Source organism: Dipodomys spectabilis, unplaced genomic scaffold (genome assembly GCF_019054845.1).
Source record: "Dipodomys spectabilis isolate Male_0828 unplaced genomic scaffold, ASM1905484v1 ptg000499l, whole genome shotgun sequence".
Lineage (NCBI taxonomy): Eukaryota > Metazoa > Chordata > Mammalia > Rodentia > Heteromyidae > Dipodomys > Dipodomys spectabilis.
Window position 1 is genome coordinate 3,348,563 of NW_024871176.1, and position 14,739 is coordinate 3,363,301.

Here is a 14,739-nt window from a genome sequence, read left to right on the forward strand (position 1 = left end):
TACCACTTGAGCAAAAAAGCTCAGGGATAGATAGTGTCCAGGCTTTGAGTTCAAGCCCCAGGACCAGCTCCCTCCCCTCCACTCAAAAATAGGAAAAAGAAAAGTAGTAATTAGCCTTAACTTTTTTAGGGGGGAGGGGATGTGTGCTAATACCAGCGCTTGATTTCAGTGCCTCCGTATCATGCTTTCACAGAGTAAAGAGGAAGGAGCAATTTGGGTAAATTTATAGGAAATTGTTAACATTTGTTTATTGGTATTGTTAAAAAAAATCATTTGTTTTGGTGGAAATGGGTTTGAAGTCAAGGCTTCATTCTTGCCAGGCAGGCACTCTTACATTGAGCCACACCCCTGGTTTTATGCTGGTTATTTTTGCTTCTTGCCTGGACATGAACCTGGGGGCTCCACCTATGTGAGACTTTCTGTCATAATAGGATAACAGGTGCCACCACATCCAGCTTTTGGTCGAGAAGGGGGTGGTCCTCATAAACTTTGCTGCCCGGCTTGCCCTTGAGCACCATCCTATCTGTTTCAGTCCTCCCAGTAGCTAGCATAACAGATGAGAGTTACCAGTGACTGATCTGTTTTTTTTTTTTTTTTTTAAAGTAGAAATAGCCATTTGAAAATCTGGGTACAAAGGGATAATTTTGTGTATGTGTTTTTGCTGCCATACATATGTTATATATGTTTTCTATGTTATCTGTACAACTATTTGTGTAATTCTATATGGGTCAGAATTCTATATATTAAAAAAAATTCAGTTTCAGGATTATAATACAGTGTACTGCTGCCACCTAATGTCTATAGCCCTTCACCTACATAATTATAGCAACTGATTATACAGAGCTCTATTATTGGTTTGGGTACCGAATGTTAACAGATTAATTGAGGCTTATTTAATTGCCTTCATATTAGGTTCCTGGTATAGATACTTAATATGCTAATTGTCTGGAAATTAGGTTGTAGATTAAAAATTAATTTTATTGGTGTGTTGATCTCTGCATTAAATTCAGTTCAACAAATATTTATTTGTTGCTCTCAGTCTTGTCATCATCTCTCTGTTCTCATGATTATTATGTTCTGATGGGCAGATGACAGACTTTAAAAACAACCTACATAGTAAACAAATAATGAAGTAATCAGCAGATGAGAGAAACAAACTGGACAACATATGTGCTGTTCCTGTAGACAAGGAATTTATAGGCTAAAAAAGCAGATAAACATTTAAAAGGTAATTAGATTAAAATGTGATGACAGTATCAGTTCAACCTCTTTCCTGCTGAATAGGAAGGTCTCTAGTTAGAAATGGCCTGAAATAACCTCAGTTGTTGCAGGACATTGTGTTAGTAATATGATAGTTTCTAAGTCTGTCAGTGGGGAATGTGGTTCACTGGTGTTGCATGTGAGATGTTGTCTTAGAGGCAGTAGCCAATTGTTCTTTCTTGAAAGTTATGTTTTTAGACTAATTTTTAGTAATTACGTATTTTTCAGGGTCCTTTTGTGATTAGACTTTGATGTGGTGGTCTGCTGTCTCAAACATGGCCTTTCCAGGTGTCTGTTGTTTACAGCAGATTAAAGCTGTATTATAATTTTACTTCCATTTGCCTACTGGTTAGACTTTTTCATTCATCATTTTGCAATAAGAGTTCTAAAGACACTGAATGCTGAATATGGATTAAGCAGTGACATTAAGCTCAGGGCAATGTCCCTGAGCTTTGGTGCTCAAGGCTAGCATACTACCACTTGAGCCACAGTGCCACTTCTGGCCTTTTCTGAGTAGTTTATTGGAAATAAGAGTCTCATGGATTTTCTTGCCTGGGCTTGCTTCAGACCATGATCCTCAGATCTCAGTCTATGGAACCTGCTACAAGTTGAATATGGTGATCTCTCTTAATTGTGCACTTTAACTAACGTCCCTTGTATCAAATTTCCAGGGATTCTTTTCTTTATGTCTGCTTTACAGTGTAATTTAGACTTAGTGTTTTCAAGCATTCCTACTTTTTAATTTTTCACACAATAAAAATTGCAACTGTATATAGCAAGTGATACTATGTTCATTTCTTCCCATTTGCCCGCATTCCCTTTTCCACCTGGTAGCTAGTGCAGAGTGACATTTCTGTATTCAAGTAGCACATTTACATTGACTGCAGGACACTTAGTCTAAGTACTACAACGATATTTTAAAGAGATTTTGTGCTTTAGACAGAATTCCAGAAAAGCATTCCATTAAAGGTACGGCAAGAATGATAAACGAATCCCTCCCCAGTATGTAAGAAAATTTGGCAAGTTATAGTTGTACTAGGAAAATAAGCTGACAGTACAACACTCACTGTATGTGCATAAAATGCGAGTCCATTGTTGTAGTCCAGTCTTCAACCTGTAGCTTCTTCAGGCGTCTGCTTAAGTTGAAAACCTCTAGCATCCAGCAGGACGTCCAGATTTTGAGTGTTTATAATGAAAGATCACGAGAATCAGTTGTATACTGTGTTGTGGCAATGCTATGATTTTTTTTTTCTGTTTCACAAGTAAAAGTAAACTTATTTCTCGTGCTGGTTAGTGGAAGTTGCCTTTCTAATTCGCTGTGCAACCTGGAATATGACTCTTTCATATCCCTATCCTGTGGCGTACCCTTTCTTCCTTTTCCCTCTTCTCTCTACCGGGTGGGGTTTGAACTGGAGTTTGAACTTTGTGTTAAAATCTTGCTATGCAGGTGCTCTGTCACTTGAGCCACATTCCTAGTCCTTTTTTTGCTTTTATTTTTTTGAATAAAGTCTCTTTTTTACATCCTGTATATTCTGGAATTCAGTTTTATTTATGCTTCTCATGTAGCTGGGTTGAGAGGGAGGTGTATACCACCACACTTAGCTTTTTAGTTGTTGAGATGACATCTCATGAAATTTTTCTTCTCCAACTGTCTTTGAACTTAGACTCTCCTTCCTGATTGCCATCTCCCAAGTAGCTCACATCACAGGACTTAGCTACCATATGGCTTACTGGCTGTTTTGTTTGTTTATTTGTTTGTTGCAACATGTTCATTGTATTTTGCTGGTATATGCTATATACATTATTTTTATGTATAATTTCCATAAATAAATACTTCCCTTTCCTAGTAATGGCCTTGTCTTGTCTCCAAAATAAACAATAAGATTGAAAGGGTGGAAGTTGTGGCTGTTTACTCCAGTGTTTCTCAAGCAGAGAGATATCATCTTTCAGGGATATTTGACTATATCTGGAGCCAGTTTCTGAAGGTTGTTATAGTTGGGGATAAAGTATAATTGATGTTTAATGAGTTGAGTCCAGGGATACTGCTGAATATTGCAGTGTACAACATAGCACCTTACAGCAAAGTATATTTGACCTGAAATGTCAATCTTGCCTGGTTTTTAAGACCTGAAAACTAAGCGCACAGTGAATACTTTTAAAAAAAAGTTTACAAGTGCTAATTTACTAAGCCTAGTAACAAACATGCTTTTTCTCTTTGTGTATTTAAGTGAAGTATGTCACTTAGAGTATAAGATGTATTTATTCTTCCTTATTTTTCTGGCTAGTTCTAAGCTTGCCTAGCTTTTAAGGTTTTAAAGATACTTGCCGAATTTATAGTATATGAGAATCCACACATAGTCTACACCTTCCAACTTGCACGAATTGCATTCAGCCACTTACTGCTGACTGCCAGTATTGCTGCATTGTCTGTTGAAGGACTTCTGCAGCCACTAAATTACCAGTCCCCATACAGTACATCACAGGAAGCTGGCAGATCCAATGATCCATCTGTTATCACACCCATCCAGTGCGTTGGCTCCAGAGGGAAAAGGCTGCAGATTGGAGCTCAGTGTGTGAGAGGAGCAATGAGATTCCAAGATACGAATCATTCTTTCTGTTCACAGAGTCTTTTCTGGCCTGTTGACAAGTTTGACTTGCTCATTTCTAAAATAGTCTTTCAGTTTCTGATATCATTACCTTTTCATTAATATTTTCAGGTAATTGTGTTTCTGAGAATGCAGTTTCTCAGAATTCACCCTCTCTACTCCCTGGGGAATTTTTGGTCAGATTGTGGTAGAAAATGAGCAGTGGAAAATTGAAGCTGCACAATCTGTCTAGTTTTATTTTTAAAATAGTTGTTCTTAATCTGAGCTTAAGTGAGTAGTGTAAAAGAGTTTTATGTTACTCCATTGTGACATTTTTTTTCTTAAATCCATATAGGTATGAATCACTTTCAAAGAAAATAATTATAATTAGTTTCTGGTGATTTTAAGGGAACCTCTTTGTTTCATGGGAAGTCATAGCTGTTTATGATACCAAGGTCTTTAATAGAGTCTCTAAGGTCTTATAGACAAATGCATTCATGCTGTACTTAATGGGGCTTTGACTCCCCTGGAGGTAAGTAGGTGTGTGCGGGTCCTTGCTGTCCTGTGCATAGTCTTATTTATCCAGAGTTTATCCTTTGGCACAGCATAATGTCTGGGTGGGCAGGCAAAAATCCATCTCCAAATTACTAACTGTATTATATGTCATTTTGCCTTCAAAAGGGCAAAATAGTTAGAGAAGAAATCCAACAGGACAGTGTATGAGTAATTGAAACTTAGGGAAGGGTATTGCTTTTCCAAGACTACAATATATAAAATGAATATGAATAGTGAACATTTCAGTTTCTTTTCTTCATCTTCTGTTTTAAGTAATTCTGAAAAAAAGGGATTTTAAAAATTAATCTTTCCTGAACTATAGTATCTGTCTTATCCTCAATAGGTAAATAAAAATTTCAAATATTATCTGCCAGATGAGAATATTTGCTTGACAAATAAACATGAGGACTGTGTGTTGCATTGTGGCACACACTTGTAATTCTAGGTCACAATTTGAAGTCAGTTCTGGCAAAAGCCTGAGAGCCTACCTGAAAAGCTAAAGCATCAAGGAGTGGGATCATGGCTCAAGGGACAGAGCATTCTCTCTCTCTTTTCTTTGATCCTTATCACCTCACGACCTCCCCTTTGTATTTTATTTCCTTGAATTGTTTTTCTCAAGAGTGCTTTTCATTGATCATACTAATTATCAAGGGTTCAAATAAAAATCTTATTTCGATCACATTTTTCATATACTTGTTTGTACAGAAATATTGTTTGTGGTTTATGACCCTATTTGATTTTCACATATATGAAATAAATTACAACTGAGAATGTCTACAATTTTTCCTTGGTTATTTGGTAAAAGCTAAGCCTTTAAGAGAAACCTCTTTTGCATAAAGATCCTTGAATCATTCCTCTTCTGCCATGACATACATGCTTTCTTTCAGAGGTTGAGTAGTATGGTTTGGAGATGAGCCTTAGTAGGTGAGCAGGTGCTCAGCGTGTGTGAAGACCTGAGAGCAATCTCCAGTGTTCATATGCACACACCTTGAGAAATATTAAATTGTATTTTGTTAGGTTGTATTTTGCTCCACTCTGAATGTTTTTCTCAAGGTCATAGTGCTTTTCTTTGTGTAAGATTCTCTTCACACAAAGATTGACCTTGCCCCTATAGACATTATGCCAAAAAAATTCCTGGGTAGCTGAAAAGACAGGAAATGAATAAATTTCCTACAGTTGCATGCTACAAAGGAATTGGTGAGAGGGAGAACCTATTGGAGGAGGCTGAGCTGAGGATGAGCCAGCCAGCCACAGGTAAAGAAGGGCAGATGCCCGGAGCTCACTTTGCTTAAGAAATAGAAAGCTGGTGCTTTTGAGTCTGGTAAGGAATGGGAGCTGGAAGAAAGAGATGGAGGGGAGCTTAGGTGGGACCTTGTGGGTTAAGATTAGGACCACTGGAAGGATGCATGATATGACTTGATGTGAAAAGATCACACTGACTCTTACAAAAAGAAGAGTTAAGGTGCTGTTAGTGAAATGTTAATAACGCTGGATTTAAAGAAACTGAATACTATCTGTTCTTTTGTTCAAGTAGTGCATTTCTTTTTTTTTTTTTTTTTCGTCGGTAGTGGGGCTTGAACTCTGGGCCTGGGCGCTGTCCCTCAGCTCTTCAGCTCAAGGCGAGCGCTCTACCACTTGAGCTACAGCGCCACTTCCGGTTTTCTGGTGGTTTTTATTGGAGATAGGAGTCTCACGGTCTTTCCTGCACGGGCTGGCTTTGAACCACGATCCTCAGATCTTAGCCTCCTGTGTAGCTAGGATTACAGGCGTGAGCCACCAGCGCCCGGCAAGTAGTGCATTTCTTGTTTCTACATTACTTTTGTAGGATATCCTCTCTCAAGATTGTGAGTTATTACAAATAGAAAAAGGCATATAAAGTGAATTATGAACACACATGTAATGTAGCCCTTAAGAAATACTACAGCCACCTCCAAAGCTTCCTGAATGCACCATCACCATGAAAACTCTTCTGTCCCCCTTAGTGATAAATGCTAAGAAATTATCTTTTAGAGCTAGACTTTATAGCTTATGAAAAGAAGAATTAATATGGTCAAACATCTATTGATAAAGGATTTATATGTTTCAAAAGGTAACTTGAGTTAATTATTTGGAAAATACATTTTTTCCTCTATGAAAACCCTATTTTAAATGTTGGAAAGATTCTAAGGCTAGCCTATCAAAATTTAAATTAGCCTACAATGTTTAACTTTAGTACTGGTTTGATTTTTGGGCTATATGATGAGGGGTATAGATTGGAAATCCTCAGAATCTATCTTAGAAGACTTGACTGCATTCTTGTGCACCTCATTAGAATTGTGCATTTTGAGAGCTGGAAAGAATTTCAAGTAAAATATAAAAGAAACAGCAGAGCCAGTAAAGTATTAGCAATTGCTGATGGGCCAGGTTTTCTGGCTTCTGGGCCCATTTGCTGCTTTATTTTTTTTTCCAGTGCTTTGCAAATTATGGTATTTATTTTGCCAAGGTTAGTGGTGTACTTCTGTAATCCTAGCAATCAGGGTATTAAGGCTGGAAGATTGTGAGTTCCAGGCCATAATGAGACCCTATCTCAATCAAGAGGTAAAAAAGGGGCTGGGAATGTGACTTAGTAGTAGAATGCTTGCCTAACATGCATGAAGCTCTGGGTTCGATTCCTCCATACCACATAAACCGAAAAAGCTGGAAGTAGCACTGAGGCTCAAGTGGTAAAACACCAGCCTTGAGAAAAAGAAGTCCAGGAGCAGTGCCCAGGCCCTGAGTTCAAGCCCCAGGACTGGCAAAACAAAACAAAACAGAACAACCCCCCTTCCCCCCCCCTCACCCCCCCAAAATGTAGAAAAGTCTCCCAAGTTCTCCAGGGAGTAAACTGCAGCTATCTTCTTGATGCTGTGGAGATAGGAAGGGCTGGAAAAGTTTGTAGGGCTCTTTTTAGGGTGCAGGTCCTCAGAGGACTACTGGGAAAAAACCCACTGCTGCCCTATCTGTTACTGCAATTACTCAGGCCTGCCTCACTCCATGTCCCTATCCAAAACGACTGAGTCACGTAGCTCTCCAATCAAAACAATGTCTTAGCCAGTTTTAGAAAGAATATAGAATTGCACTCATTCACCACTGCAGAAAAAACGGAACTTCATTTCCTAAAGAACTTGTTACTGCAGAGGCATTTTGTAGTGTTGCTACACCCACACAGAGTAAAGCAGTGTTAGTAGTGTTGCAGTATTTAGGTCATTTCTAAATTTCTTGCACGTGAGTTGGAAATCTTAGCTGTTAAGTTTCAGATAAGAATTTTTTTTTTTTTTTTAAATTTCTCCCCTAGGTGAGTTTCAGGTCAAAGTTTTGAGAAGCATTCTGATTTTTCATGTTCTTTTTCCTTTTCCTTTTTTCCCCCTCTCCACTTTGGCCTTTTCTACTTATGACTAGTGCCTCAACCACTTGAGTCACCCGTGTCATAGGTGACTGGCATTTTTGTGGTTGATTGGACTTATCTGCCTGGGTTTTGAACCTCAGCCTTCAGAGCTCAGCCTCTTAAGTAATTAGGGTTCTAGGCCTGGGTCACCACGTTAGCAGCTGGCAAGTAATAGGTGTTTTTGTATTAAGAAACCATAAATTAATTTTGATGACTTGGGTGCTGTGGTTGGGATATGGTTGAATGTGACACTAAGGACTTAGGTGTTGAAATTTTATTCTCTGCATGGTGATGTTAAGATGGGATGTTAGGTCATTTGAGGCATTGCCCCTGGATTGGAAACCTCAATGTCCCTTGGGCTCTTACCCGATATTTTCCTTCAATTATAAAAATGAGGATTGTAACCAGGTCCTGGTGGCTCACACCTGTAATCCTAGTACTCAGGAGGCTGAGATCTGAGGATCCCAGTTCAGAGCCACTCCTGGTAGACAAATCTGTATGACTCTTATCTCCAAAAAGCCAGAAGTGGAGGTGTCTATCATGTGGTAATTGCGAGCCTGGTGGGAAGAAGCCAAGCAAGGCCCTGTGGCCCTGAGTTCAAGCCCTAGTATGAACACATACATACACATATGCATAAACAGATAAATGAAAATAAAGAAGAATAGCTTGGTTCTACTTAGAGTCAGATAAGGATATAGTAGAAATTCATCTGGGAACAAAATAATCCTTTATTAAAATATACTGGTTGCTAGAACATATTTAAGCTGAATTTTTAAGTAAACAGTTTTTGGTGTGGTGACACATTGGATTATTGACAGTTTTATGATTTTTCAATAGAAGACAGGGAAAAATCTGTGAAAGTAACTTGATTTGTTGATAGGAAGGCATGATTGTATTTAGTACCAAGGACCAAACTATGAAAGAGAAGAAGTTGGTACTTACAGAGTGAAACTCATGAGGATGGTGTCCTCTGTGGTAGTCTGCATTGTTTGGTTCTAGATGGTAAGAACTTTTCACATATGTGGTTCTCACGTTGTGTGCTATACATCCACTTCAGCATATAATGTTTTCACGCATGTTCATCTGTAGACATGTTAGAGATAAGTTGCAGATGTTTGAGTTTCTTACCTGGTATGATATCATGGATCAAAAAAACAAAAAAACTTTCTAAAACTCAAGTGTAAAATTGTTCATTTTTCCGTGTTACAAATTTGTTTTTTCTTGCAGTCCTCCCTCCCCACTTTTTGCAGTCAGTAGCTCTGGATTGAACCCCTCATGCTTGTTAGACAAGTGCTGTGCCACTGAGTTGTACCCCAACTGTAATTATCTGGTTTTCAAGTATTTTATGTTTTCTGACCCAGATTTTTTTCTTAGTTTTGCTTATTTTTATTCCTTTACTGTTTTAATTCTTTTAACATGCAATTTTTTGTTAATGTACTTAACACAGTTTTAACTATGATCTTTTAGTTGCTGTCCCATACTTTTTTTTCCCCCTTTTTAACCACCAAACTGTCCACTAATAACCCAGCAGCATGCTTGTATGAACCTTACTTTAAAAAGGCTGAAATTGCAAGTGTTTAGACAGAGGTCCACTTTTTCAAATCCCATTAAAAATAGACTTTGCATATTGAAATAGAATGAAGCTCTACCTTAAACTAGGGCTTTTTATATTTATTGCTTCAGCCCGCATCAAGTGCAGTCACTGATGGTTGTGGGGTTGTATGACAAAAGGGATTATTCTATGCTTTCAATTGTTGAATCAATAAAAGCAAGTTTTCTTTAATAAAAAAATGAATTATTTTAATAGTAAAACTGGAAAGCAAAAGCAAAAGAACAAATTATTTGTAGTAAAAAGTAAGTTAATGGTAAAAGAAGCAGAGAGAAGGTAGGTCACTAATAGTTAAAATGACAAAACAATTTTGACATTTGCCTCCAAGATGAATATATAGGAGGAGCCCACTTAATAAGGGGTCTTATCTATTTGCCACAGGCTGTGTGGCAAAGGCAAGCTAGTATCCATTAGAACTGAAGGAGGTGGGTCCAGAGCCAGTTCTAAAGCAACCCTTGCATACCAAGCCTTCATAGTAGCCAGCTCCTCCTCCTCATAAGTATGCATTCACATTTATGCTCTCCCTTGTTCTCCCTCTTTTCTTTTTGCTGCATTTGCTATTTTAACCTATCAGTTAAAAAATAATTACTATGTTGGTATGGCTGGCAGCTCATATAGGAAAAATATTCTGTCTCTTAATTAAAGGTGATTATAGTTTTTTCCCCCATCCATAAATGTGCTTGTGTGTAACGAGAATGCATTAGTCTCGGCCTGATGTACGAAATGAAAAGCAGCAAGAAGCAACACCATTGTTATCACTCCAGGCGTGTCTAATGAATCGTGTTTCCATGTTCTCTTGGTCACGCCAGAGAGTGCCCTCAACCAGGGCTAAGCCTTCTGTAAAATGCTCTTTAAGATTGTTGTAGCAAGAACACGCTGGATGAGTGGGGGTGGGGAGAGACGCCAAAGAGACAGCTGCATTTCAAACAGTTACAGCTTCAAGGATCACTCAGTTTAATAACAGTGATAGACAACTGTTTGAGCTTTAGTGTAAAAGACAGTTTGGGTACTTGTTCATGTAGTAGTATGCTGGTGTGTGTGTGTGTGGGGGGGGGGAGTGTGGTTATCACACGACACAAAGAAAACATTTTAAACTTTATATTCAATTGTGGCAATGTTGAAATCAATAATTGAGCCATCTTGAATGATATCATTTGTCCTATAAGAAGTTTATAAAGATGTTTATTTGTAGCATTGATTGATTCAAATGTAAGTTAGTGCTCTAAGTGAATCACATGTATGGTTTTCTTTTTGAAAGTTTGCTTTTATCTTGTGATCATTCTTGTTCTGATGTTGGGCTTCTTGATAATTTCTGATTATGTAGTTTTTTTTAAATTAAAAAGTGCTTAATAAATAACAGTAGCCCTACTTTAAAATATTTCAAATATGTATGCTTATAAAAATAATAATGCTTGCTGAAGAAAGTCTGGAAAGTGCGCAAAGAGGTAAAGGACAAGATAATTCCAGCAACCCAGAATAACCATCAATTTTGGTAATTGCCCTTTCTGGACCCTTCTTTGTTCATATATTTTTGAGCATGGTAATTAAGAGCATACAGTAGTTTTAAAAGACAAACAGTAATAGTAATATCTTTGAAAGGAATAAGTAATGAATAGGGACAAATTTAGTTGTTAAGAGTCAATAGCAGTCATTGTGTAGGATTTCTTTTTCAATATGTAGCTATTAAAGGAACATTGAAGCTTGCTTTCTGTACCACTTGTCTTTTGAAGGTCTTATGCAATTTACCTAGAAATTGAGTTTTATTTCCTTCAGTTGAAATTTCATGGCCTTTACGTGGAGTCCTGTGATCCATTGAAATGCTAACTTGGGTCATATCTCTACTGTTAAAATGCACTGTAGTTGCCACCATTAAAATTCTGTTTATTCTGCAACTGGCAGAGGACCCGTGCTATTAGAGATCCCTTAGGAAGACCATTATACTGACAGAGTTTTGAATCTCAACTGTGTTTTTGTCTACTGGATGGTGTCAACAATTACAATCATCTTAAGTTTCAAATAGGTCAGAACAAGTGAACTATTTGATATATGTCTTCTATTCCTAATTATTTTCTCCATTCTGTGTGTGTGTGTGTGTGTGTGTGTGTGTGTGTGTGTGTGTGTGTGTGTGTGTGTGTGTGTGAACGCGCATGTGCGCACGCACAAGCGCTTCTAGGTTTGAACTTAGGGTCTGAGTGCTGTCCCTAGACAAGTGCTCTACCACTGGAGCCACAGCTCCATTTTCAACTCTTTTTGCTAGTTAATTGGAGATAAGAGGCTTATGGCTTTTGTTGTCCAAGCTGGCTTTGAACTGTGATTCTCAGATCTGACTCTTGAGTAGCTGCAATTACAGGTGTGAGCCACTGGGCCGATTCCCCACTTTTACTTGACCTTGGGAAAGTTATAATCCATTTCTAACATAGATTTGTTTAGTTGATAACCAAATGTTCTATTACCCATGAGCAATTCAAGAAGTCAGATTGTTAACTAGGTTGAATTTGCTGATAATAAGTCCATTTAGTTAATGACTTTAAATACAGGTTTTTAGAAGGTAATCAATGGCAATATAACCAAGATCAATCAATGGTATAATATAATAATTGGATTGTTTTTGAAGGCATAATGCTGTAGTTTGAAGTTGATGTAGCCTTATTTTTCTTGGTTAAATTTTTGTTGTCAATTTCCCTTTCCCTTTGCCTTTCCCTTCCCCTTTTCCTTCCCCTTTCCCTTCTTCTTGCTGGTCCTGTGGCTTGAACGCAGGGCTTGGGCTCTGTCTCTGAGCATCTTTGTGCTCAAGGCTAGCACTCTACCACTTGAGCCATAGCACCGCTTCTGCTTTCTCTGAGTAGTTTATTGGAGATAAAGAGTCTCATGGGGACTTTTCTACCTGGGCTGGCTTTGAACCTCGGTCCTCAGATCTCAGCCTTCTAAATAGCTAGGATTACAGGCATGAGCCACTGGCGCCTGGCTTTATTGTCAATTTTTAAGAAATCTGATGCATTGAAATTTCTCTTTCTTTTAAGTATTTTATTTGATAGAGCCCATAGGATTAAGTTGATAATATTTTGTTCTTATAATGTTTGCTTATTGTACTTCTTTGGAAGTAGCTATACAATTTGAAAAGTTTGTCTCTTTAGACTACATTTGTAATATGTTGGAGATAGAGGTTGAAAACAAAGGTAATGGGCAGATTATAAACCTGTCTTAGTGCCAGCCTGTCAGTGGAATCTTGAAAACAGTCTCCTTATTTCATGTGCCTTACTTTAAACCATATGTATTTCTGGAGTTTGGAGCAAAATTTGATATTGGTAGTCTAAATGCCTGAATAAGAAGTACCATCCCTGAAAAGTGCCCCTCCCCCTCCAAAATTTGCAGTCGCCAGTGTCAGAGCTTGGCTCAATGTTCTGGATAATAGGTTTCATTAGTTTTGATGCCTGAGGTAAAAAAGCAGTAGGTGGGAGTAAGAAGTGTTTTTGATGTCTAGACGTTCATTTCAGCTGTTGCTGCAATATGATACATTAAAAGGAAATGTGTATCATAGCTCAGAGGAAATATGTATTCTTTGAAAGTAATTCTCCTTTTAAACTGTTTAAGGCAGGGTGACCTGAATTCTAAAAGCGCAAGCTTGAATTTCTTCAGGGTTTCACAATCTTTATGTTCCCCTCTGCCCTATCCCACTCTTCCTCCCCCAGTTTTTTCTCCTTGAAGTAAAGTATGTCAGTTGTGCTTGAGGAATTCGAGGGGATATCTTTCCATGAATTCTGCTGGGAAATTGCTGCTTTGGTACTTGACATATTGGCCCCCTCTGCCACTTTCCCCCTCCCCCCCAACCCCCACATTTTGTTTTGCTTTTCTCTTGAAGACATGTATTTAGTTCTTCAAGGAGTGAATTTCTTTGCAGGTTTGAAAGAAGTTATATTATAAATTTAGAGCATTATGAGAAATTATTTGGACACTGAACATTATTGCTATTTAAAATTTTGTTATGATACTGTCTCTTGCTAAAAACCATATAGGACATTTTTTACAATGTATTTGATTATGAGTATTTAAAAAGGCCAAGTAGCAGCAATTTGAACAAATTCTGATAATAGCTTTTACGGTTTAAGTGAGATTAGTATCAGAAGTTTTTCCTTGTACTTAGGCAGCGGTTGTAATACTTAGCTTGGTTTTCATTCTTCAGTTGGCTGTAATAAGCAAAACTATAAAAGGGGAATGTTGTATTTTAGGATTTTTTTTTAATTTTATTTTGCCACTCATTTATTGCAAGAGCTTCATTTTCTTCTGAGACCAACAGGAATTTAATATGAAATATTTAATAGTAAACTGGGCTGTGGGGAATGCCTCTGTTACTCCTTCTCTGGGTACTGAAACATTTTCTGATTAAATTATTTAACTCATTAGCTTTGCTTTAGAAAAAAATGTTATTTTTTTTTTTTAATTTGGATGTCCTTTTTACTGGTTCTTTTTTTTTCTTTTTTCTTTTTCTTGTTTCAGTTGTTGAAGAAGGACTATGGGAAAATGGCCTTTCCTATGAATGTAGGACGCTGCTCTTCAAAGCGATCCACAATCTATTAGAAAGGTAAGAGAGACACAGCACAGCAGTAAAATTGAACACTTGGGTATATGGCAGGGTATTTGGAGGGTGTCTAGATGGAATACTTCTTTATTGGCATCAGTATCAATATGTAAACTAGAAAGCTTCAGTTTCTATTTTGATGTAATTGAAGCTTAGAAAAGTTTTGGTCATAGTACACAGAACTCTGATATGCTTCCCCTCTCCAATTGTATATGTGTTTCTTACTATTTTTTAATTTTGTTTTCTGAACCATTTATGGACTAAAATGAATGTGGGCTTTTTTCCCCTTGAACATTTGTGTGTATATTTTCGGGCAAGGCTGTCCTCTCATTTAAATGAGTGTCACTTTGAAACTCTAACATTTATTATAGTTAGTTAGCACTACACACATTTCGTGTGGAACACTGGCATCTCCATGGTGGAAATCAGGTGTTGCCAGTTGTTGCACTTGTGTTTTCCCACCTTTATTTGTCTTTATTGACACTGCCATTTTTGGTGAGTATAGGACACACATCTTCTTCCCATCAATTTGAGATTTATTGATTGCTCATAATCAAATTAAGATTATGTTTAATGCCATAGAATTGATTTTTTTTTTTTTTTTTTTTTTGTCTTTGTCCTGGGGCTTGAACTCAGGGCCTGAACACTGAGCTGCTTTTGCTCAAGCCTAGCACTCTACCAGTTGAGTCACAGCGCCACTTCTGGTCTTTTCTGTGTGTGTGGTACTAAGGAATCGAACCCAGGGCTTTAT

The 14,739-nt window shown here is 37.7% G+C and overlaps 1 protein-coding gene across 2 annotated transcripts in view; it reads left to right on the forward strand.

The window, feature by feature from the left end:
* The window catches only part of Med13l (mediator complex subunit 13L), a 198,195-nt gene that overhangs the window by 84,230 nt on the left and 99,226 nt on the right, over positions 1-14,739 (forward strand). For both annotated transcript variants that reach the window (XM_042669550.1, XM_042669551.1), the window contains exon 3: positions 13,907-13,991. In XM_042669550.1, the coding sequence (XP_042525484.1) occupies positions 13,907-13,991 (85 nt within the window). The remainder of the gene's footprint in view (positions 1-13,906; positions 13,992-14,739) is intronic.